Source organism: Carassius gibelio, chromosome A18 (assembly GCF_023724105.1).
Source record: "Carassius gibelio isolate Cgi1373 ecotype wild population from Czech Republic chromosome A18, carGib1.2-hapl.c, whole genome shotgun sequence".
NCBI lineage: Eukaryota > Metazoa > Chordata > Actinopteri > Cypriniformes > Cyprinidae > Carassius > Carassius gibelio.
This window is the reverse complement of record NC_068388.1, coordinates 16,995,997-17,021,091: the sequence shown is the minus strand read 5'-3', so window position 1 is coordinate 17,021,091 and position 25,095 is coordinate 16,995,997. Positions and strand designations below refer to the sequence as shown.

The 25,095-nt window shown below is 40.4% G+C and overlaps 1 protein-coding gene across 1 annotated transcript; it reads right to left on the bottom strand.

Moving 5' to 3' along the window:
- Positions 1–8,824: 8,824 nt before the first annotated feature.
- LOC127934148 (piggyBac transposable element-derived protein 4-like) lies at positions 8,825–13,127 on the bottom strand. Its single transcript, XM_052531332.1, has 4 exons — positions 12,815–13,127; positions 11,323–12,246; positions 9,158–9,504; positions 8,825–8,851 (listed from the first exon to the last, which is right to left on the bottom strand). The coding sequence occupies exons 1-4, from the start codon at positions 13,125–13,127 to the stop codon at positions 8,825–8,827; spliced, it is 1,611 nt and encodes a 536-aa protein (XP_052387292.1).
- Positions 13,128–25,095: the final 11,968 nt, after the last annotated feature.

Here is a 25,095-nt window from a genome sequence, read left to right as displayed (position 1 = left end):
CTGTTTTCCAAATGAATGTTGTTCAGTGCTTTGAAGCAATGTATTTTGTTTAAAGCGCTATATAAATAAAGGTGATTGATTGATTGGTTGATTGTCTCTGTCTTTCCATTTTACCTGGATGTCTTGTCTCTGTCTCCCCATTTTACCTGGTTGTGTTGTCTCTGTTTCCCCATTTTACCTGGTTGTTTTGTCTCTGTTTTTCCATTCTACCTGGTTCTCCTGTCTCTGTGTACTATGTTTTCTGGCCCTCCGTCCCTCCACCTAGTCCTCCGCCGCTCCACCTCCCTCCTAGCACAGGTGCAGGCAATCTATTGTCATTAGTTTATTATAAATTATAAATACCTGTCTTTCCCTGTTGTTTGTATGGAGTCCTTACCCTTCATGTACTAATGTTATCGTCTCCCGACACATACCCTTGCCTTCTTGTCCTCCGAGTTCCCTGTCCGTTCCATCCGGTTCCCTCTTTTGTTTTGTTTGTCTCCTTGGACTGTTTGTGTTGGATTACCCTTTTTGTCTAATAAATGTACCTGCAATTGGATCTCTCCCTCTCCTCGTGTTTTCCTGGTGCATGAACGTCACACATTTTCTTTTCTCTTTTCTTCTTTTCTGCAGGAATGGAACAAGGTTGGTTTTGGGGGGTTCTTCTTCAGGCAGTAATACCTCTCATTATGTTTGTGGGGTTAATGTTTAAAGCTCTTGTATGTTCAATTATTTTGGGAGCAAGAACCCCCATAAGGAACCATACAGCAAAAGATAAATTGTTTTCAATAAACTCGAGTAAACTTGCCAAAGTGGTTCCTGTCTGAAATGGAGCGCAGTGTTAGTTCAGTCAGGCCACAGAGGCACAGGCTGCGACCAGCTGATGCAGTCAGCTGTCATCATTCCAATCACTACCACTCTTCTATTAGACACGGACATATATTCGTGGCAACACTGCTCGTTAAGCATGCTCAAATGACTCGCAACCCTCCCTCTCTCCCCTTATAAGCATGAGCATATTAGTGTGCACCTTCTGGTTGTCGTCTTCTTTGTTTCAGGTCACTAAGGCTTTCAAGTCTTAGCAGGCATGGACCTCACTGCTGAGAGACACTCATCTTCATAACAAGGCTACAGGATAGACGTCCCAATGCCACATTTACATGATTATCACTGTTTGCTTTAAAGACATTAAGAGTCTTAATTGTTATGTATTTCCAAGCTGATGGTTCCGAGGGTTAATGTTTAAAGCTCTTGAATCTTCAATTATTTTGGGAGCATGAACCCCCATAAGGAACCATACCACCATAGATAAATTGTTTTCAATAAACTCAAGTAAACTTGCCGAAGTGGTTCCTGTCTGAACTCAAATTTGCCAAGACAGGACAGATTGTATTTCCAGTAAACCCATCTTTTCCTCACAATTTCACCATCCAATTTCACTACCTGGTCCTTCAGATTTCCTTTATTCAACATCAATAAGATCATGCCCTTTCGGAACATGTGTCATAACTCCTTGTTCAAGCTCGTGTTCTGAACAAGAATGGACATCACACCTCTGTTTATCAATTTGGCTATGAATAACTGCTCACAAAAAATTCAAGGCATTAATGTTTGTCTATAAAATCACCACTGGCTCTGAACCCCTTTACCTAATTTCATTCATGTTTTATACTTAAAACCCTCTGGGGTCTAAGGGTGCTTTGGGGTTTGGAGAAGTTTTGACATACCCTGGCTTTTTAGATTTTTTTCAGTTGCTTATGAACACATACATGGTTAACATCTGAAAACACTGTATTCAGTACAAAATGAGCTACAATAATATGTAAGGAGCATGTATGTACATCATGGTGTTTTTGAGAAAACAAAATTTGTGTGTGGTTAGTGAATTTTATTTATTTATTTATTATTATTATTTTCTTGAAGACACTGATATAAGGTCATAAAGACATACAGAATATTTGTTCACAAGACTGTCAAACCTGGATGTAACGTTTGATCAGGCTCCAGTCCACCAGAGGGAGCCTTCACCTGAATATTGAACTCTGCCATTTCCTGTTCCTGCCACATCATTTCCTGTCTTGTCATTTCCTGTCACCCTGTATATAAGTCATTTGTTTGCACTGCCATTTTGCGAAGTATTGCCAGTTCACTGCCTTACTAAGCGTTATTTCATTGTTCCATTGTTCCATTGTTGATACTTGTTATGATCTCTGCTTTTGCTCTTTTGACTCACGTTTTTGGATTACTGTTTTGGATTTGTCTGCCAGTGGATTGTTTTGCCTGTGTTTTGACCCAAGCCTGTGACCTGACCACGAGTTGTGAATATTGTTTGGATTTTATGCTCAGATCCTATAATAAAGACCCGCTTATGGAATCCACTCAGCCTAAATCCTCCTTACACTGGAGCTTGTAGCCTAGAATTTTTGCTCCAAAATTATGTGAAAATCTTCTTGTTTACTCGCTCACAGAAAACAATGGATTGATTTTTTGAAATTTTCTAAGACACTTTTTGTTTCAAAAGGGCATATGCATGTAGGAGTGATTGACCATGAATATTATGACAAAAGTCCGCCTTATGAGCTGCATAATGAGCTTTTCAGTCAGGTGTGTGACTTAGAGGGAAGAGTTACAAGAAACAATGTGAAGAGGAAAACAAATATATTTTTATGTATTTAGTTTATTTAGAATATGTTTCATTATCCCACAAAATAACTTGAGATTCACTTGTGAGTGCAGTCGAAGAGTTTATGAATGTGGCCAGAGGTGTAAATACAACAGTGTATGGCCCCTTAAAGAGATCACCGATCGCTGCTCATGAGATTTCTTGTTTGCATGTACGTGAACAGAACAGCCATTTCATCATCATCTGATGAAGTAGTCGAGTGCCATTTCTTTGTGTTGGCATCGGGGAGATTTATTATGAAATGATGCTGTCTTTCTGGGTAAATATTACTGTAAAATCTTTCTTTGATATCCAAGGGAACCAGAGATCTGTTTGTGTGAACTTTTGATGTGTAATTCTCCGTAGATCAGATCGGATCGTATGTGTCAGGTAATAGTGAAAATTTCCAGTCACTACCATACCTTATTTTTTACTGTGTCAGTACCTTACTATTTTGACTGTGTTTGTATAAGGATTTTGGATTTTGGTGAAGCGAGAAACATTTTAGTGTTCTTTAGAACTTTGTCTATACGTCCTGATCAAGTAGGAGATATTTTTGGTTGTGCTCACTCCAGATTAAATTATTTGTGAATGTGTGTCTCGTACTGGTTTTCAACGAGTGTTTATCTGTTATTAATCACTGTCTAAGATAGTTTGGTAAAATTGGCAAGATATTCACAGATTCAACTTTTTCAGATCAATAACTCGCAGGCAAAATGTTTTTAGTACACGAATTAAGCCTCTTTTCATTTGTAGTGATTTAGTAAATGAGCTACAAGCGAGTTTGCCTGAAAACAAGTGTTCCTTCGCTCTGTACAAAATACGTTGATCTCAAGTGATCTCAAAGTGCAAAACGCAAAAAAAGGCTACTAATAAAATACTCAATAACTTCACAGTAACACACTGTACTTTCACCAAATTCAGTTCACACATCACTGCTCTCCTGCTGGTTATACCCAAACTTTCATTTTGAAAGTAATTGCTTTTACACATTTTTTAATCATATTTTATTAATAAAAATAGTTAATAACTTCACCAAATTCAGTTCACACATCACTGCTCTCCTGCTGGTTATACTACAACTTTCATTTTGAAAGTAATTGTTTTTACACAATTTGTACGATTTTTTATTAAGACAAATAGTTAATAACTTCACTGTTATTGAACATAATGGTTAATAACTTTACTGTAACACACTGTACTTTCACCAATTTCAGTTCACACATCATTGCTCTCCTGCTTGTTTAACTGCAACTTTTATTTTGAAAGTAATTGCTTTTACACATTTTGTATTATGAAAAATAGTTAATTTATGTAACACTGTGTACTTTCATCAAATTCAGTTCAAACATCCCTGCTCCCCTGCTGGTTATACTAAAACTTTCATTTTGAAAAAAGTATGTTAAATTACTGTACATGTACTCAATACTTCGTAGGGGCTCCTTTTGCTTTAATTACTGCCTCAATTCAGCGTGGCATGGAGATTATCAGTTTGTGGTGCTGCTGAGGTGGTATGGTAGCCCAGGTTTCTTTGACAGTATTCTTCTGCTTTTGGCAGTACGGGTAGTTGCCAAATCCTGCTTTAAAATGAAATCAGCATCTTCAAAAAGCTGGTCAGCAGAAGGACTCATGGAGTGCTCCAAGATTTCTTGGTAAACGGGTGCAATGACTTTGGTTTTCAAAAAACACAATGGACCAACACCGGCAGATGACATTGCACCCTAAATCATCACAGAATGTTGAAACTTAACACCCTTCCTCCAGACTCTAGGACCTTGATTTCCAAATAAAATTCTGAAAATTGCTATCATCTGAAAAGAGGACTTTGGACCAATGGCAACAGTCCATATCTTCTTCTCCTTAGCCCAGGTAAAAGGCCTCTGACGTTGTCTGTGGTACAGGAGTGGCTTAACAATGAATACGACAACTGTCACCAAATTCCTTGATACTTCTGTGTGTGATGGCTCTTGATGCCTTGACCCCAGCCTAAGTGCATTCCTTGTGAATTTCTCTAAAATTCTTGAAACCAGTTTGCTTGACAATCCTCACAAGGCTCTGGTTCCCTCGGTTGGTTGGGCATATTTTTCTTCCACAATTTTTTGTTCCTCTCAACTTTCTGTTAACATGCTTGGATACAGCACTCTGTAAACAGCCAGCTTATTGGCAATGGATTTTTGCGACTTACACTCCTTATGAAGGGTGTCAATGATTGTCAGAGACCATTTTAACCCTTATGCGTTGTTGGGGATGTTTTTGGCCAATAGGGGGTAAAGTTGAGTTTAATTTTGGCCACAACTTTCTCTGGGTTTGAGCTAATAGAATGATTTTTGGTGACAAATCTTATTTTGACCCATATTTTAGGAAAATGCTTTGAAATTCTTAAAAAAAACTTATTGGTACTCCTAGGGCAAATACACTACCCTTTCGTTATGTTCGTGGATGAAAAAGTTAAACTGCTGTAAAAATGTATCAGATAAATATTTTTTTCAATTTTTTTAGCATAACACTATTAATCAACCTCAGTCCTGATCAAAACTACCAAATGTTTACAAAAAAAATCCAAGATTTTAACTCTTTAATTACCAAGTTCATAAATGATGTCACTGATTTGGGAAAAAAAACACAAATTACATATTTTCAATTTAAGAAGTGATTGTGGACTGGATATTTTTTACCTTTTATTACAGTCTTGGGCATGTCAAAGATTAGAAACAAGATTAGCTTTGATATATTGTTAGTTTTTGTGCTAGCCTGGTAATACCAGACTCTGCTACTTCACTTTGCTTCGTAGACAGAGTCTGGAATGGCATAATAGAGAAGTGTTTTCTCTCTCGCTAGGGGGCGCTTGTCTGAAGTTTAAAATCATTGGTTACCCGTAAGCCAATCAGATACGTTTAGTTATGACGTATGTTATGCGCCTGTACAGCCGCATCGAAGCACAGACATCATGCATCGAACTCAAATCTATGATTGAATTTCCACTGTAAACCTGTTGTTAAACACTCTTCTTGTTCTGGCTTCAGTTTGAAAAAGAGTTGAATATTCTCCATAACAGAGCGAATTGCATCCCGTGTCTCGTTTCCCATTTCCGCGGTCGTTTCGGTTTTCGATTTCTCTAACCTACAATTTAAAACTCGGTGCTTAGCATCTACGTCACGGCTCTCAGCCCGCCCTCTGCTCGTTGATTGGCCCGGCTGTTTTCAGACCGGTGGCAAACAGAAAGCTCTGACGCTGTATCAGACTGAGTACAGAAGCGAAATGAAATTGAGCGGAAGTAGGAAGTCTGACGTAGTCAGGCTATTTTTGTGCAACATTAGATTGTAATTTTTTCTCCCTAATTTGTTGTTGGTGGCTGTTTTTGCCTCATTGACTTCCATTATAAAAAATTTTAATTGCAAAGCCATGATACCATATAATCATGCTTTCTTGATTGTTTGTTGTTTTCCCTTTTGGGAAGAGGTAAAAAAAAATTATTTTTACAGTTGATCACTAGGTGGGACCATTATCCCTTTAGATATGCCTGTGCAAAAAAAGGCTCAGTTTCTGGCTTGTATATGGAGTTATATGGAGTATAACGGCAAATTATAGTGTTTGTGTGTGTGAGAGATTCTTGATTGTTGGTGGTTTTCCCTGTTGGGAAGAGGTAACATTTGTTATTTTTTACAGTCGATCACAAGGTGGGACCGTTAACCCTTTAGACAGGCCTGTGCAAAAAAGGCTTAGTTTCTTGCTTGTATTTGGAGTTATATGGAGTATAACTGCAAATTATAGTGTTTGTGTTTCTGTGGGAGAGGGAGAAAGAGAGGGTGTGAGAGAGACCTTTGTGCACATATCTTGATGTATCTAAAAAAATCAAAAAATGCACCTCATGCTCTCAGAACTACATGGAGTAAACAATAAAAAAAAAAGAAGTGTGTTTATGCACCTGCTGCCTTTTGATGGTGAAAATTACGGATGGTCTATGTGTGAAATGCTCATCTTTTCTTGATGGTAAAGCCAGTTTAACCCCTTTACGTGCAAACATCTCCCACGGCCCCAGTTTATTATTGTTTCACTTTCACAGCACATTAAACATCACTGTCTTACTTCATCTGGACAAACTGTGCATCAATTGAAAGTTTAAAGACTCTAGCTTCGATATTTGACCAATATTTTGATAAAACATTGATGCAGTGACAGATATTTAGTGATTTATGTCAGGAGTGCAAAATAATAAATCCGTATTATGCCACATTTTGAATAGAAATTCACCACCATATTCAGTCACGTCAGCAGCGGTTTATTTGTGTTCACATAGACTCACTGAACAGCGTCAATAAGGATTTATAGACCAAAGATGCATATCTGCGGAGATATATGGATATATTTACTGATGTTTACTTCATATTTCTTCAGACAGAATCGTCATTTCTATTCATTTTCCACTGATTTACGCGATCTGACGATAAACAGCCTCTCCCAGCGATCTGTGTGTGTGGAGTGGTGTCAGCTCGTGCTGTGTGTCACTCAGACTCCGATTGGGCCTTCCCAATGTCAATCTGAGAGTGTCATAACCGGACACCGCCACATCGTGTCACATGCTTCCTGCACACTTCCTGGTAGTTATCTGGCCAAAACAACACTGAAACACTTCTTTACACACAAAATATCTGAATAATAAACCCGCAATTACGATAGTAAAGCTTGGTATGAGAATTTCTTGAGATCTGGGGAGTTTTTATAAAAAAAAAATTGAAAATGTACATCGGAAATGCTAACTTGTGCAGCGATGAAAAAGGCTACAAATAACATATTTTTACAACAGTAAACGACCAAATTCCACCCCTGATCGCTAAAGGAAGTTATTATAAAGACTCGATCGGGGTTTAAAGTGAGTTTTGAGTAAAAGTGTACTAATAATTTCATAAATTGTCTGATGTAGCTTGATGCTAACGTTAGCTTCAATGCTACTAATAGCAGGTGCATTTCTTCTTCATAATGCATTTTTGTCTCAATAATTCACGTAAGGTCGTAAGAAAATGTTTTCTTGTATTTTTATAGTAAGACTTTTGATAAATAAGGGCTAAATGCAAAGAGAGACTGAAGTGAGATCGCTGCTTTGTGTCTTTGTAAAGCCTGAAAAACCACAATAAAGGCTAATAAAGGTGGAATAAAAACAAAAGAATAATGATAAAAGAATAATGTGGATAATGTGTCATACCTGGCGGAGGTGTGAAAGACTCGTTTGGCGAGAACAATACAACAATGAATCGGGGAGTTCTGCAAACTTAACACACATACAAAATACACAGGAGAATTTACATGTGAGATCTTACAGGGATGACAAGGGCCATAAATCAATCTGATTAGCCTTCTCTAAAAACACACATGACATGGCCTTAGAAAATATTTAATAAAATTCCCAGTTTTACAGATTCGATTATGAATTTTTTTATGAAGTTTTGGAAGACTTGTGGCCTTAGCTACACTGTGTTTTCAAACTCATTTCCTACATCAACAATTTTTAAAATACATTTAAAACATATGTTTTTAATATTTTTATTTTTGTTTTTATGTTTGAGCTTATATATCTCTATTATCATAACAGTCTGAGTGATTCTGATTCCTGAATAGTAAAATTTAAAGTGTCAGCTTTGTGAACAAAGGTTGATTATGTATCTAGTCAGAAAGAATCATGAGCAGAAACCTTTTTATTTTGGGTATGCAATTTCTGTCTCCATGCCAAAAAAGGGGGGTTACTAGTAAGGGGTTAAAACCTTAAAATCCTATAAAAAAATCTACTTTGCATCAAATTTATGAACATAATATATTATGAACCAAAATGCAATACCAACTTCAAATAAGCTGCAGGTTGCTGGAGGGGTCAAGCTGCATAATCATTTGTAAAACTTCAGTACAAGTCAAGCCCTTTCTCGTGTTGCTTGCTGCTCTTCTCACCATTAAATGACCAGCACGATGACATGCAAGTGTTTAAATCCATTTACTTTGCTTTTGTTTAGTCTATATTTATCACCACCATCAAAAGGCAGCAGGTGCATAAATACACTTTTGTTTACTCCATGTAGTTCTGAGAGCTGAGGTGTAGATTTTGATTTTCTCAAATACATCAAGGTAAGTGCGCAAAGTGTTAAATTATAGTTTAAGAACGTACAGGAGACGGCGTGCGTGTAACATAGGACTTTACTAAAACTCTCTCTTCCGGCCCATTTCCTGCGCATGTGCACATTACACATCCATAACATCCTATCAGTACATCTCCCCGTTTTAGCTAAAGAACTCCCTGAAACCAATGCATGAACACAACATAGCATTGCCTATTAAATTTTCATTCAGTCCATTCTTCACCCTTCTCTTTTTTTTCAAACAAAAAAAAATCAGTCTCTGTGGGAAAAACACAAAAACAAATCTTATTGAATTATTAATATTTTCAATAGAAAAGGTTTTATTCAACTCATTTTCTTTTCTTTTGAAAGTGTTGAGGTTTGGCCACGCTGGTTTCAGTGTGGATGGACTCACTGGAAGAGTGGTTCTGATGTTCCTTCCCATCAAGAGTTGAGCAGGTGAGGCTCCTGACGCTAATGGCGTGGCTCTGTAAGCTATAAGTGCTTTGTGAGGATCCTCGCCTTTCTTCAGCAATGTTTTAACAGTTCTCACCGCCCTTTCCGCTTCCCCATTGCTTTGAGGATAATGCGGGCTGCTGGTCACATGATGGAAATCATAGTCTTTTGCAAAGTCCGCAAAGTCTGATGCTGCAAATTGTGGACCATTGTCTGTGACCAGGACCTCTGGGACTCCGTGACGGGCGAACATGGCTTTGAGTTTCTCCATCACTTGTTTTGTTATTGTCACCGTGAGTGAAGCAACTATGTAGCATGAATAGTAGTCAATCAACAGAATGTAATTACCTTTGTTCCAGTGGAAAAGATCTGCTGCCACTCTCTGCCATGGTCTTGAAGGTAAGAGAGTGGTCAGCAGAGTCTCTGGGTGACTGTAGCTGTTTGACACACGTTCCACACTGACTCACTTTGTCTTTGATTTGCCTTGTTATACCTGGCCACCATACAGACATTTGTGCACGTGCCAAGCACTTAGTGATGCCTTGATGTCCCTGATGCACCCTCTCTAGAACATCCTTCTGCAAACTGCCAGGTATCACAAGCCTATTTCCTTTCATTAGCAAACCCTCTGCAATGAGCAGATCATGTCTGTATTGCCAGAATAATGCTAAATGCGGTGGAACAGACTTTTTCTCCTCCCATCCTGTGCGTACGAGAGAACTTAATGGTCTCCACACTTCGTCATCTTCCTGAGCTTTCTTTATTTGAGCAAGCTTAGTCGGTGTTGCTGGCAATTGTTGAATGACATGATTAACACACACTTTAACCTCTTCCTCTCTTTTTAGATCTGCCACAGATGGATTTTCTTCGAGTGGAGCTCTGGAAAGCGTGTCCACCGTGATTAGATTTTTTCCAGCAACGTGCATGATCTTGAAGGAGAACCGCAGAAGACGTAGACGAAATCTCAGTATACGCGGAGGTAGGTCATCCAGCAATCTCGAGCCTAACTCTTTCCCCGCCAGCATTTTTAAAAAAAGTTGCCAGCCAGCGCCAGGGTTTTTGACAATTTTCGCTAAACTTTAATGGCCCACAGAATATTTTCTTCTATGAATATATGAACATGTTACATATCAAAATAAAGATCTGAGTCTCTGCTTTTAAACAAAAAAAATATTTTATTTTATCTTCATTTATTATTTTTTTATTGCCACCTGAACATAGATAGGTTTTGTCAAAAACACAACATTCTGGAGAAAAAGCTGAGAAAAAGCCATTTTTTATGAAACAAGTGCATTTTCAAGCAGAATACATTCAGATGTCATTTTCATCATATATAAAACCTTCCAAAATATATTACAATTAAACATAAATCTAAAATATATTAAATTTAGGCACTGTAATTTGCTTTTGAGTGGTACACAGAGTAACATTTCCCAGGATGTAAGGGGACGCCACAACTTTTGCAGTAGAACGAGGTCTCCTTCCGCAACCCCTTACGTACACAAACTCTGCATCCTCTGGTTGGGTGTTGCTTTTTGGGAGTGGGCAGGATTGGAACAAGTTCATGAACAGCAAAACTGACATTCAGTCTGTTTTTTGGGTCAGTGTTGTATGGTGCTCTTGGAGTGTTTTCAGTAGCACTTTTCTCCCCACCACTAGCACACTCTTGGCTGGTCCATGATTTTATAACACTCTGGATGAATGAGAGAAGAGTGTTACAATTACCCTGTGGGTTTTTCGCTTTGTAAATGACAAAAGCGTTGAACAAACTGATCTGAAACAGGTACATGACAAATTTCTTTGTCCACTTGTGTGACTTCCTGATAAATGGGTAGTACACAATGTTTTGGTCTAGTTTGTCAACACCATTCATTTCATGATTGTATTCCACAATGCATGCTGGCTTTTGCTTTGCAACTTTTTCTTGGTGGCCTCTCTGCCATACCTCAACACGTTCCATGTTGTTCTGATGGAATGTTGTAACCATTTTCACTGTTTGTTTGTCTCTCCATGCCAAGACCATCACATTTTCGTTGTGACGCATGATTGTTTCCCCAATCCTAAGGTCAGCATTTCTGACATCTCGAATGACCGGCGGTTCACCTCTGTTTTTTCTAATTGTACCACATCCACATACATGGGTTTTCACATCAAGTAGGCGCTCACACAGTCGTACAGAGTTGTATAGGTTGTCCATAAACAATCTGTAGCCATGACCTGCTAGGCGATCAAGAAGAGAGAAAACCGTGTCTCCCAGGGTAGCGCTTTCCCCACAACAGGGCTTCATGTTAAAACAGTAGCCTGTATCAGAATCGCACAAGATGTAGGATTTTACTCCATATTTGATGGGTTTCTGGGGATTGTACACCCTGAAAGCCAGGCGCCCACGCCACAGAAACATCCCCTCATCAATGCAAATGTTTGACTTGGGCTGATACATTTCGCGGAATTTGGACACAAGGTGATCCAAGACAGGGCGGATTTTGTACAGCCTGTCAGTACAATTGTCTGGCCTTGTTGTATTATCACTGAAGTGTAGAAATCTCCATATGATTTCAAACCTGTTGCGAGGCATGACCTTGTTGAAGTAGGGGGTAGCTAACATGTCATCTGTACACCAGTACATTTCAAGTTCAGGCTTATGAATGATACCAGTGAGAAAAAGGAGGCCCATGAAAGTTTTCATCTCTGAAACTGTGACAGGCTTCCATGCGTGACATCTAGCATGTTTTGAAGTGTCATCCATAGCCTGAATACACTGATCTGCATACAGGTTGGTCTGATCAACAATGTTCTGAATCAGTACATCAGAAATGAACAACTCTGCAAAGTCTACAGGTTGTTCTGACTCAAGAGCAGCAGCATCACCAATAGGCCCAGGATTCTCAGTGAAGGGAATGTTTTTTGGCTGCCAGTTAATTTCATGCCACTTAGAATCATCAGGTTCAGCATCTTCAGCTGGATGGTTCACACCGGCCCTAGTTTGATCACCAGCAGCACTATGTCGATGTACTTGACGCATCCGGCCTCTGCCTCGCTGTGTTCTACCTGTAAATAATTATATGAATATTTGGAATTACTTTCAATAAAAAGACATAAATACATACACATATGAAAACATGCACACACAAAGTGAGATATTTCAAGTCTTTTTTTGTTATAACTTTGATTATGGCTTACAGTTTATGAAAACATTTTTACAATATTCTAATTTATAATTTGGAGTTTACATAAACTGTAAGCCATAATCAAAAACATTATAACAAATAAAGGCTTGAAATATCTCACTTTGCATGTAATGAGTCAATATAATATATTAGTTACACCTTTTAAGATGAATTACTGAAATAAATACACTTTTGCATGATATTCTAATTTTTCGAGTTTAACATGTAAATACATATTACAATGTGGAAAATGTGCACAAAAAGAGAAAAAAATAGGCCATTACACGCTCATTTTTATGCACACAGTCCCGCATAAATGCATGCACACACACACAATAATGTGTGTGTGTGTGTGTATGTGTGTATATATATATATATATATATATATATATATATATATATATATGCATACAGAATAGAAAACTTTCTCATATATTTTCTTATCTTACCTCTACACGTTCTGCCACCTGGGAAAGACGACTGAGATCTTGGCCTTGAATGTGTCCACTCACTGTCCGAAGTATCACTGTCTGAACTGTCACTGTCCACTCTTCGACACACAGGTGAACTATGTCTTCGTCCAGATCGACGGGTGAACAAACTTTCTGCTGCTCGTCCGTGACTAGAACTTTCTGTGACGACATGTGCATCTGTCTCACTGACTTCTTCGTCCTGATCAGATTCAGAATGATCAAATAAGGAGCGATCAGACTCTGAGTCCATCAACACCTCCAGTACTTGATCAGCCGTATACCTCTTCATTTGTCCGTCAGATATTTTGACCTACATTCTTGCTAACATACTCCATTCATGTTAGAGACGATCGCAGTCGGTTTCTTTGATCAAAAAGTTACGTACTCATTCAGAGCACGCGCAAGAGTCTTCCTTACCGTATTCCACCTAAAACACGGATACCCGGAAAATTCCGTGTTTGGCGGGGATGCGTTTTTTCATAAAAACCGGAAAATTCCGTGTTTGGCGGGGAAAGAGCTAATAGACTGACCAATGGCTTGTGATCAGTCCTGACCACAAAATCCAACCCAAGAAGGTAGGTTTGAAATCTTTCACAGGCCCAAGTAATTGCCTCGTTCTCAATTTGTGCATATCTTTTCTCCGTAGGTGTCATGCTTTCTTGAAATGAAAGCAACAGGTCTCCATTCCCCTGCAGGCTGCAGCTGGGATAGTACTCCACCTAATTCAAAGAAAGAGGCATCCGCTGAGACTCTTGTCTGTCTATCTGGACAATACTGTGCTAAAACTGCCGGAGAACTGAGCTCTTGTTTCACTTTTTCAAAAGCTTGCTGTTGTTGTATCCCCCATGTCCATTCATTTTCGGCTTTAAGCAGGTCTCTCATAGGTCCCGTCAGCTCTGCAATGTTGGGAGAGAATTTTCCGATGTAATTCACCATGCTGAGGAATTTTTTGACATCAGCTACACTTTTGGGCTCTGGCTATTGTTTTATGGCTTTTATTTTGTCAGGGTCTGCTCGTATGCCCTCTGCGCTGATGATGTGTCCCAAGAACCTAACTTGAGGCACTGCAAATTCAAATTTTTCGTTCAAAGTCAGACCATTCTGTTCCAGCCGGTTCAAGACCTTGAGAAGTCTTGCATCATGTTCTTTGTGTGTAGCACCGAACACCAGAATTTCATCTGCGTGGCACAGTGTGCCCTCCAGGCCCTCAAGCATCTGTGTTAGCCGTTTTTGAAAGTGTTCTGGCGCAGAAAATATGCCAAATGGAAGACGGTGAAAGCAGTATCTTCCATAAGGTGTAATGAAGGTAGTGAGTGGGACAGAGTCTTTATGTAGAGGGATCTGCCAGAATCCAGCAGTAGCATCCAACTTAGAGAAAACTGTAGCACCTGACAATTTTGCCATTTTCTCATCAACTGCAGGAAGAATGTGTCTCTCTCTGCAGACATCATTGTTCAGGCATGTTAAATCCACACAGATTCTGATTTTGCCATTTGGTTTTGGCACTATCACCATACCTGAACACCACTCTGTTGCTTCTTCAATGGGAGCTATTACACCAAGTTCTTCCATCCTCTTATGCTCCTCTTTGACTTTTTTCATCAACGGCAAGGCACTCGACGAGGGACCGACAAAGCAACCGGAGTGGAAGACTCTTTGAGCTTAATTTTGTAGGCTCCTTGAAGTTTTCCAAGACCTGTGAAGACTTTTGGGAACAGCTTTTTGTAGTCTGAGTCAGATGTTTGAATAGCATCTACGGTGTGAATTAAGTTCAGATCATTAATGGCAGGTGGTCCAAGGAGAGGGGACACCAGTTTTAATATCACAAACACTGGGTGTTTTATCACTTTCTTTGTGACTAAGTATTGCTTCAAACTGTCCTCTCACTTGTATTGACATGTTGCTTGGACCACACAGCTTTTCCTCGCCTGGCTGAGAGCACCATGTTTCCTCTCGGAGTACATGCGTTCTGGTATGGCTGTCACTGCTGCTCCTGTGTCCAGTTTAAAAAGAATCTGTTCGCCGTTCACTGCAATGGACTTTTGCCAAACAGTTGAATTCGCAGACGTAACAACTCCTAGGAACACAGTCTCTATGCTATCTGTCTCTTCACGATGATATATTTCATCCAGCCTTTTCTTTGTTTTGCAGACTGCTGCAAAGTGCCCTTTTTTCTTGCACTTCTTACACTCTGCATCCCTTGCTGGAAAGCTGTTCAGTGAGTGTGCTTGTGGCTTACCACATCTGCCGCATCCCTTGCTGCCTTCATTATATTTTGCCCCGTCTGGTCGCCTTTGTGGCCCTTTTTGTGTATATTTTGGTTTTATTTTCCATTTTAGCATGTCCATATTTACCTCCTTTGAGTCACCGCTTGTTTGTCTTAAAATCGTCTGCTGCTTTTTTATTTCTTCATTTTGTCTTATTTTTGTGACTGCTTTGTTAAGTGTGAGCTCAGGATCTAACTGTAATCTCTCTGACAGTGCATGATCTCTTATTCCAACTACCAGCCTATCTCTTATAATTTCCTCCTAAGGGACTCCATACTGGCAGTTTTCTGCTAGTTTATGAACTGCAGTTATGAACGTCTCAGCAGACTCTCCTGGTTCTTGGCACCTCTTGTTGAATTTAGCTCTTTCATAAATAACATTGTGCTGACATACAAAGTGTTTCTCAAACGCATCTTTAACTCTATCATACGTCTTCTTGTCTTCTTCAGACAGAGGTAGTGTGCACAAGATATCTTCAGCTTTATCTCCCATTGTGTAGATAAGCAAATTAACTTGATATTCTTGGCTTCTTTCACCAATCCCCGCCGCCAAACGGAATCTCTCGTACCGTCTAATCCAATTTGGCCAGCTGCCAAAATCACTGTAGTCGAAGTGTTCAGGCGGGCTTATTGAAAAGAGCGTATCCATCTTATTTTTTTATTTATTATTTTTTCACCTTGGTGCCGTTTTCTGTTGAATCCTCTGGTATCGTCTATTTTTTTTTTTCATCGCTTTTTCTTTGCTGTGCCAGCGATCACTCACACACCATGTCTGTGACGCAGATGCAGGTGTAGACACGCGGTCTGGATTATATCCTCGAAACTTCACTTACAAACTCTTAATCTCGCCGATCTGGTGCAGATGGTTGGCATCGCTTGGAACGCGAGGTTAGTTCACTTCTGACACCATGTTAAATTATAGTTTAAGAACGTACAGGAGACAGCGTGCGTGTAGCATAGGACTTTACTAAAACTCTCTCTTCCGGCCCATTTCCTGCGCATGCGCACATTACACATCCATAACATCCTATCAGTACACAAAGGTCTCTCTCACACTATCTCTCTCTCTCTCTCTCTCTCTCTCTCTCACACACACACACACATAAACACACAATATAATATGCTGTTATACTCCATATAGCTTCATATACAAGTCAGAAACTAAGCTTTTATTGCACAGGCCTATTTAAAGGGTTAATGGTCCCACCTAGTGATCAACTGTAAAAATAACAAATGTTACCTCTTCCCAACAGGGAAAACCACCAACAATCCAGAATCTATCACACACACAAAAAGTATAATTTGCTGTTATACTCCATATAACTCCATATACAAGCCAGAAACTAAGCCTTTTTGCACAGGCCTATCTAAAGGGTTAACGCTCCCACCTAGTGATCAACTGTAAAAATAACAAATTTTACCTCTTCCCAAAAGAGAAAACCACAAACAATCAATCATGCAGGTGTTTTGAGTTCATTAGTAGATGGGCATTTCATCATATTCTACAAACTCGATTCCAAAAAAAGTTTGGACACTGTACAAATTGTGAATAATAACAGAATGCAATGATGTAGAAGTTTCAAATTTCAATATTTTGTTCAGAATACAACATAGATGACATATCATATAAATGTACCATTTTAAGGGAAAAATAAGTTGATTTTAAATTTCATGGCATCAAAAATCTCAAAAAAGTTGGGTCAAGGCCATGTTTACCACTGTGTGGCATTCCCTCTTCTTATTATAACAGTCTGCAATAGGGGTGTAACGGTACGCAAAAATCACGGTTCGGTACGTACCTCGGTTTTAAAGTCACGGTTTGGTTCATTTTCGGTACAGTAAGGGAAAGAAATGCAAACATTAAACTGCAGGTTGTTCATTGCTATACACTTTTTTAAAATACTTATTTAATAAAATATATGTAAAATAAAAAAAGAATAAGAAATAAAATACCGCTGCAAAGTTACTAAATAAAATACTTTCAATCTTTTATATAAATAAATAACTATGATTACAGTGCAGCATTACCAATCCCAGCTTGTAGTCCTTCTCATATTTAAAATATATATAACTTTTCCAAAGTGTAAAGTGCAGTGTCAACAGTTTCAGTTTTTAGACCTGCTCAGATTTCGTTATTGCGTTGGCCCGATCGGAATTAAGGACAAAGGTCTGTTTAAATGCCGATGGGAGCTGGGTTTGAATTTCAATCGTTTTTTTTCCTAGTTGTAGTGATGTTCACACTCGCGTGATGCCTTTTGAAATCCTTAGGCCGGTGACACACTGGCATATTGCACCTGTCAAACATAGTCTATTTTTCCGCCAATACTGTTGACGGTGTCCTTTATCAGTAGGCTTTATATTTATGCTCAACATGAAGTATAGATATTGTTGTAGTGAAGACAAGATCCTGGTCTGTCGGCGCCTCAGCGGTCTCCCTCTATGTCATCTACATTAGCAGCAGCACGCCAGCGCCACATCAGACACGATTCTGGTGTGTAAAGACACAGAAAACTCGAAGCAGGTGTCACGCAACTGACAAACAGCAGAAACGCTACAATCATGCCACGCAGCCAGTGTGTCGGCGGACTTTTAGACTCAGCTGCAGGGCGGGATTTGCGCTGAACGCGAAGACTTCTGCCACTTAATATGCTCGTTTGGAAACACGAAAATGTATATGTTCTGCAAACAAAATATTGCATTCGTTCATTTGGTACACACATGCAACCATACCGAAAGCCGTGTTCCGAAACGGTCCAGTACAAATACACGTACCGTTACACCCCTAGTCTGCAAACATCTGGGGACTGAGGAGACAAATTGCTCAAGTTTAGGAATAGGAATGTTGTCCCATTCTTGTCTAATACAGGCTTCTAGTTGCTCGACTGTCTTAGGTCTTCTTTGTCACTTCTTCCTCTTATGATGGGCCAAATGTTTTCTATTGGTGAAAGATCTGGACTGCAGGTTGGACATTTCAGTACCCGGATCCTTCTTCTATGCAGCCATGATGTTGTAATCGATGCAGTATGTGGTCTGGCATTTTTATGTTGCAAAATGCAAGGTCTTCCCTGAAATAGACGATGTCTGGATGGGAGCAAATGTTGTTCTAGAACTTGATTATACCTTTCAGCATTGATGGTGCCTTTCCAGATGTGTAAGGTGCCCATGCCACATGCACTCATGCAACCCCATACCATCAGAGATGCAGGCTTCTGAACTGAGCGCTGATAACAACTTGGGTTGTCCTTGTTATCTTTAGTCCGGATGACATGGCATCCCAGTTTCCCCCCCCCCCAAAAAAAACTTCAAATTTTGATTCGTCCGATCACAGAACAGTTTTCCACTTTGCCACAGTCCATTTTAAATGAGCCTTGGCTCAGAGAAAACACCTGCACTTCTGGATCATGTTTAGATATGGCTTCTTTTTTGAGCTAAAGAGTTTTAGCTGGCAACGGTGTATTGTGGATTGCACGGTGGATTCTTTTTTGAGCTAAAGATTTTTAGCTGGCAACGGCGAATTGTGGATTGCACGGTGGATTGTGTTCACTGACAATGGTTTCTAGAAGTATTCCTGAGCCCATGTTGTGATTTTGTCTGGGCAACAACTGGCTCTTGCGTGAGCTGATGACCAACCCTAGGCACTCTAAGTGACTAAACAGCAGCTCTTTGTGAGCATTCAGTTCCTATTCTGATCTGGCTAAAAACCAACCAATTGTTGAGGTAGTTCAATACATGGATTCCCATCTTACTGAGAGGGGACAGAGCCACTTCTATCCACTTCATAAAATTGCGGGGGGCCAGGGACAGTCCAAAAGGAAAGACTGCATACTGGCCACTTTCTCGAACACGTATCTCAAGAATGGTCTGTGACGGTGGGCTATGTGAGTTTAAAAGTGAGCATCTTTCAAATCCACGGTCAAAAACCAATCCTCGGGGCAAATATGCGTGAGAATTTTCTTGACTGCCATCATCTTGAACGACCAACGCATCAGCAAGCTGTTCAGATGTCTGAGATCTAGAATGGGTCTGAGCCCGCTGTCTCACTTTGGAACGAGGAAATAGCAGCTGAAAAGTACAGTAACCAAGGTTTATTTTTATTTTTTTGCAAATAAATTACCATTTTTTATTTATTCTAACTACAAATTCCATGGTTAAACTATGGTTAGTGGATCAAAAATATGGTTAATGTGTGGTAACCATGGCATACAGTACCATGCATTCATTTTCGTAAGGGTTGCATTGTTGTCTGCCCTAGCTCCCCCTAAACCTATTATAAAATATGATAATTTTTCTGCTGAATTATTACTGTAACATTACCATAGATAATAATGATGTCCTTTATACAGTATTTTGAGTGATTGTGAGTAATGGGCGGCTGCTGTTAAAATAGCAGGCCAAATCTGTAGCCAGGAAACTGGGAATTGTCCAGGTTCTCCCCGATGTCCAGTCCCTGCCTGATTTCCACAGACACGCAGAAGGTGCATGACTCATATATTGTCTTTTTGCGCAAAATATTTATAGACACTAGTCCATATTATGTTTTAATTCAAGTGCAATTACCTACTTTTTATTTATTCATCCAAAATGTGGCATATTACATGCGCGTTAGGATATAGGAATTCCGTTCCCCTTCAGGAACTCGAGCTGCATCCAAAAATGCTATGGGAATGCCCCTCAGCGTGACCAGCTCTGAATAACATGTGTAATCAGTTCCATGAATGGGCGTGATGTCATACATCCCGAGTGGGGATACAAACAGTTTATGTATGGTCTGTCTGTATTGTGAGTGCCTTCCCCTACGTACACTTTTGCCCTCGGAGGGCTCTCTTTGAGGAGGGAGCCTTCACAAATGTTCCTCACAGTGTTGGCCCCGCTTCCGCTGAGGCAGTGCAGCAGCTGCACTCGTGGGGTTTGCAGTTGGATGTGGTGGAGAGAATGCAGACGGCGAGTCCCTATCTTCTTCCTCATCTGCCAGATCCAGCATTCGCTCTCTGGGATTGGAAGCATGCTTTGGCGCTACTTCACCCCGGGAAGCGTACGCGATGCTCCACCTATCTGCCTCCGAGGAGGTGGATGTGGAGAGCTTCAATGAATCGCCTTCTCAGTCACCACAGTATGAGGAGTATTTGGAGGTGGTACCATGTGCGGTAGCCAAGTTAAACATCGATTGGCCTGCCGAGAAAAAAGCTGAACCGCATAAGAGTAAATTAGATGAGTGGTTTTTACAATTTCGGCCACCAGTTCCACACTGGAGCCTGTCTTTTTTCCAAACAGAGGTATCAAGATCTTGGGCCACTCGCTGGAGCCTGCCTTTTGTCCACACAGAGGTGTCGAAACCGTGGCGAAACCATTCTCGTCCCATTTATTCATCCCAACTTCTAATTATTATGGCAATGTGGCAGAGTTAGATGAGTATGGTTACAGATCAATGCCCAGGTAGAACAGACGCTCATGAGCTATCTGTCCCCCGATGGGGCATCATCATTAAAGCCTCCAGTCTTGCCTTCCAAGCCGCTGTGAACTACTTCAGTGCTGGTTGGCAAGGGGTACATGGCAGCAGGTCAGGCTGGTGCATGTCTGCATATGTTGTATGTGTTACAGGCATAACAGGCTGATCTGCTAAAAGAGCTAGATGAAGGCAAGGAAGGTATAGAGGAAAATATTTAATTACGTGTTTATAATTATAGTGTTTGTAATATAAAACCACAGATTTAGCCCTCTGTGCCACCAAAAAGACATCTCATGTAATTGGGCAGTCCATGGCAGCTCTGGTGGTAGCAGAAAGACATCTATGGTTGACCCTGTCAGATTTAAAAGAGAAAGACAGGGTCTTCCTTATGGACGCCCCACTTGCGCCTTCTGGTCAGTTCAGCGCGCTGTCAATTCCGTTGTTGACACATACCAGGAGGCTTGTAAACAGGCAGCGGCATTCCAGTGGTTCCTCCCTCGCTGTTCTCTAGCTCAAGGGCCTGCTGGGTGGGAGCAGCCACGTCCATGTACCAGCTCCTCATAAAGAGAGGTGCAAAAAGTGAGCGTCTCCTCTCGTGCTTCCCTGCAACGGGACCGTGGTGGGTGGCGCCGGAGGCTTCAAAGACGAGGCCTGATCTGAGAGTCGTGCTTCAGTCCAGGAAGCCCTCAACAAAGTGGTCCTGACAACCAACATCCATGACCACTGAGGGTGACCGCTACTGGGGAAGAGCGGGGTGCATCTGCATTACATGGTGTCCGTCTCTCCTCAGAGTCCTCAATCTTAGTTAGTTCAGTTGTTTCCTGCTGGTCCTCCACTTCCAGACTGTAGAAAAAGTTTATCGCATTCAATTCAGTGCTCCGATGCCACCTTTCACCCGGGACTTTCCCACACTGGTGGGCCATGAGCAGTCTCTGATATTGGAAACTAGTTACTCCCCAACACTGGTTACAAATTGATGTCTCTATATATTACCACCACGTTACATTGCTGACAGGATGCAGTGTTTTATAATCTAGAGATTGTAAAAAGGATTTAGCACATGCACTGTCCAGTCAAGTGCCAGTGGATTAGAGGCCTGCTATCGTGGACCCCAACTCAACAGAGTACAGCATGGGACAAGATGGGCGGGTGCTGATGCGAGCGGGTCATCACTCATGTGTGTTCAAGATGCAGGAGAATAAAATGATTCATGGGACTCCTGCAAAATAGAAATATCTAAACATAAAATATCTAAAACAAATCAATTTTTATTCATCTATTGCACAAAAGCAAAATGAACTAATATAAAATATAAATTATTGCATATGGAGAGTTTCTATTTATGCTATAACGTGTTAGCAGCGTTGAGCAATGCAGTGCTGAAATTTGTATGCTCACAAATAATCTCACAACACACGAATTGAAGATATACAATACCCTAGATAGATACTCTATTAGATCCACTTAATTTATAATTTATTATCTAATATTGTGGCATTGTTTATTTGTGTCAGGGTTGGCAAGGGAGGAACTCAAGTGCAGACAGGGATCACAACACACAGGATTTATTTAATACAAAAAGGGAAAAACAAAACCCACGAGGGGGAAAACAACGACTAGGGCAGATACTAAACGACTTCACAGGACAGGATTGACATGACAAACAAACTCTTAACACTAACTACAACCAAACACTCACGGTAATACAAGGACTTCAGAGGTACAGCACAATCTCAGTGGAACAATCTCAGTGGAACAATCTCAGTGGAACAATCTCAGTGGAACAATCTCAGTGGAACAATCTCAGTGGAACAATCTCAGTGGAACAATCTCAGTGGAACAATCTCAGTGGAACAATCTCAGTGGAACAATCTCAGTGGAACAATCTCAGTGGAACAATCTCAGTGGAACAATCACATATGTGGAACAATCACAATGAACCGACGCAAGACAGAGCACACTAGGAGATCTAAATAGGGGGAACAATTAAGACACGACAGGTGACACAGATAGGACAATCACGACAAGACTAGGATAACAAGGGGGGCGGGGCAAGGGAATGAGACAACACAAGCACATGACCCAAAGACAAGGCCATGTGCTTGCACACAAAACACGGGTCTGTCATGATCCTGCCTCAAGACTAGGGAAAAATCAAGGACACGAGGGCAGAATCATGACAATTTGTGTCTGAATGTTTGAAATGTGAGTTTAAGGTTTTTTTTTTTTTTGTTTTTTTTTTTGTGAGCTAGTTTAAGATCAGTTTTATATGAAAATTCTAGATGGAAAAAAAAGCTGTTTTTTTTTTTTTTTTTTTGATGGTCCCCTTAGTCTATTTACATGCCAACCAACTCTTATTAGGTGTATTAGTAGACTTAGGTTAAGGCTAGGCTTGGAATAATAAGTTGACATACTTGCAAAGTGGCTAATAGTCATTTGAATGTCTGTTAGGAAGCCAGATTACGTTTTAGCAGATATTTAGCAGTAGAGCTGTAATTGGGCCTTAAAAGTTAGGCCCGACAGGACCTGAGCCCGACAGGTTTCAGCCCGAGCCCGACAAGTACATTTTGATTGACAGCTTTTTTTAAAGCCCGAACCCGTTTACAGCCCGACATTATTCAAATGTGCACACGCACACAGCTCTTTTGCCTTTTGTCAACAATGAGTAATTTATTCATGTTTTAACATAATTTACTCATAACTAACGTAGACTAGACCACTTGGAAGTTGGAATAAAGAAATAAAATAAGTCCTCTGTGACATCGTAACATCTCAGCATTCTAGACATAGGCTCATTTAACCTATAAATAGACCAATGCACCAATAAAAACGAGTTATTAAAAAAAAAATTAAGATAAATGTTAAATTAAGATGGGTATTTGGCAATAACGAAACTAAGATAAAGGCAAAACATTTCCACACCCAAACTTTTCCACACCTCAGAGTTTGCTTTAGTTGCTGGTGCAACAAAACGTAATCACCAGAGGCAAGCCTCCGTTACACCTGCTCAGCATTCATTTTCGCATCTTTCTTGCGCTAATCGAAACACATCACATGACCGCTAGTTTACCTCACAAACCGGAGCGCAAACCGGAGCGCAAGCCCGAGCCCGGCCCGAGCCCGCGTAAGGGTGTACTCACACTAGCCAGTTTGAACCATGCCCGGGTGCGTTTGACCACCAAAGCGCGGTTCGTTTGACTAGTGTGAGTGCTCCGAATCGTGCCCGGGCGCGGCTCGATTGGCCGGCCCTGGCCCGCTTGGAAGAGGTGGGCCAGGGCACGGTTCAGTTGGACTCGGGCGCGGTTCGCATGCAGTGTGAGCGCTAACCGTTCCCGGAGCACGGAAAAGGACGCGTTGCGTCACGGTTTCGCGACGCTCCAAAACCAACATGGCAGGGAAAGGGTCGCTTTGGTCTGCGGCAGAGGTGCAACACGCATAAAAACTAAAAACTGCAAAGTCCTTGCTGCACTTCAGCTGGTACATTGCAAACATCCTCATACGAGCAGCGCGATTACGTGAAAATTTTCGCGCCACTAAGGCGACGCATCTGTTTAACAACAGGCTGTGAGAGGGCTGTGGACCAAACGACACAAAATTATCCACAAAGAAAACAGAGCGATGTACTCCATTGCGTTCAGAGAGCGCCGCTCTTCCTGTTTATCCCGAAACCGTCGCACCATAATGACGTAAGCGTGCTCCGGCACGAATGCTGAAACGCTATATGTGAGTGCAGGCCAGAGGGGGAGTGGGGAGGGGGGACAATCGTACTCGGGCCCGGTTCATGGCAACCGTGCCTAGTGTGAGTACACCCAAGATGATAGAAATTAAGCCCGAAGATCTTCAGCTCTATTTAGCAGACATACTTCACATACTCCAATGACTGCTAGATGACATGTAGTTGCAATGCAAAGTCACTTATCCACAGTTTTCTAAAGGGTACCATCAAAATAAACATACTGATATTGCAATAAAAATTGTTCAAAGCAAATGCATACACATTAATCTGAACTGATATCTGATTTTATGGCTGTTGTGAGGTTACTTTACTTAAAGTGGGCACATACAGTACCACTTATAAATTATAAGACCACATTATAAAACAGTTTGGATGTTTTCATGAAGACTTTGTATTTGTCATTTTACAGTAAAAACACTAATAAGTTATTGTGCAGATCTTAGATTTAAGTCTTATAATATGACTATGGGAAATATAATTAATCATAACTTAAGTGGATGGAATATGTTCATTGTGTGTTTTAAATAAAAAAACACAAATAAGTAAGTATTATAATATAGTAAAACTGTTCTTATGATTATTTATGAGATGATACAACATAGTAAAAGGTTTATAATGCATTTTTCATTAATTACAATGCCTTACTAATAATCATGTTACCAAAATTTGTTCATCTCTATTTGACCAATGCCTGATCCACCCTCCTATGCTGCCCTATGAGGTCATTGGCTACGTTTGCAATCATTCATCTATAATAATTTTGCCTTTAAAAGTGCAAATACTTCATTAGGTGCATTTGGCAGATATAG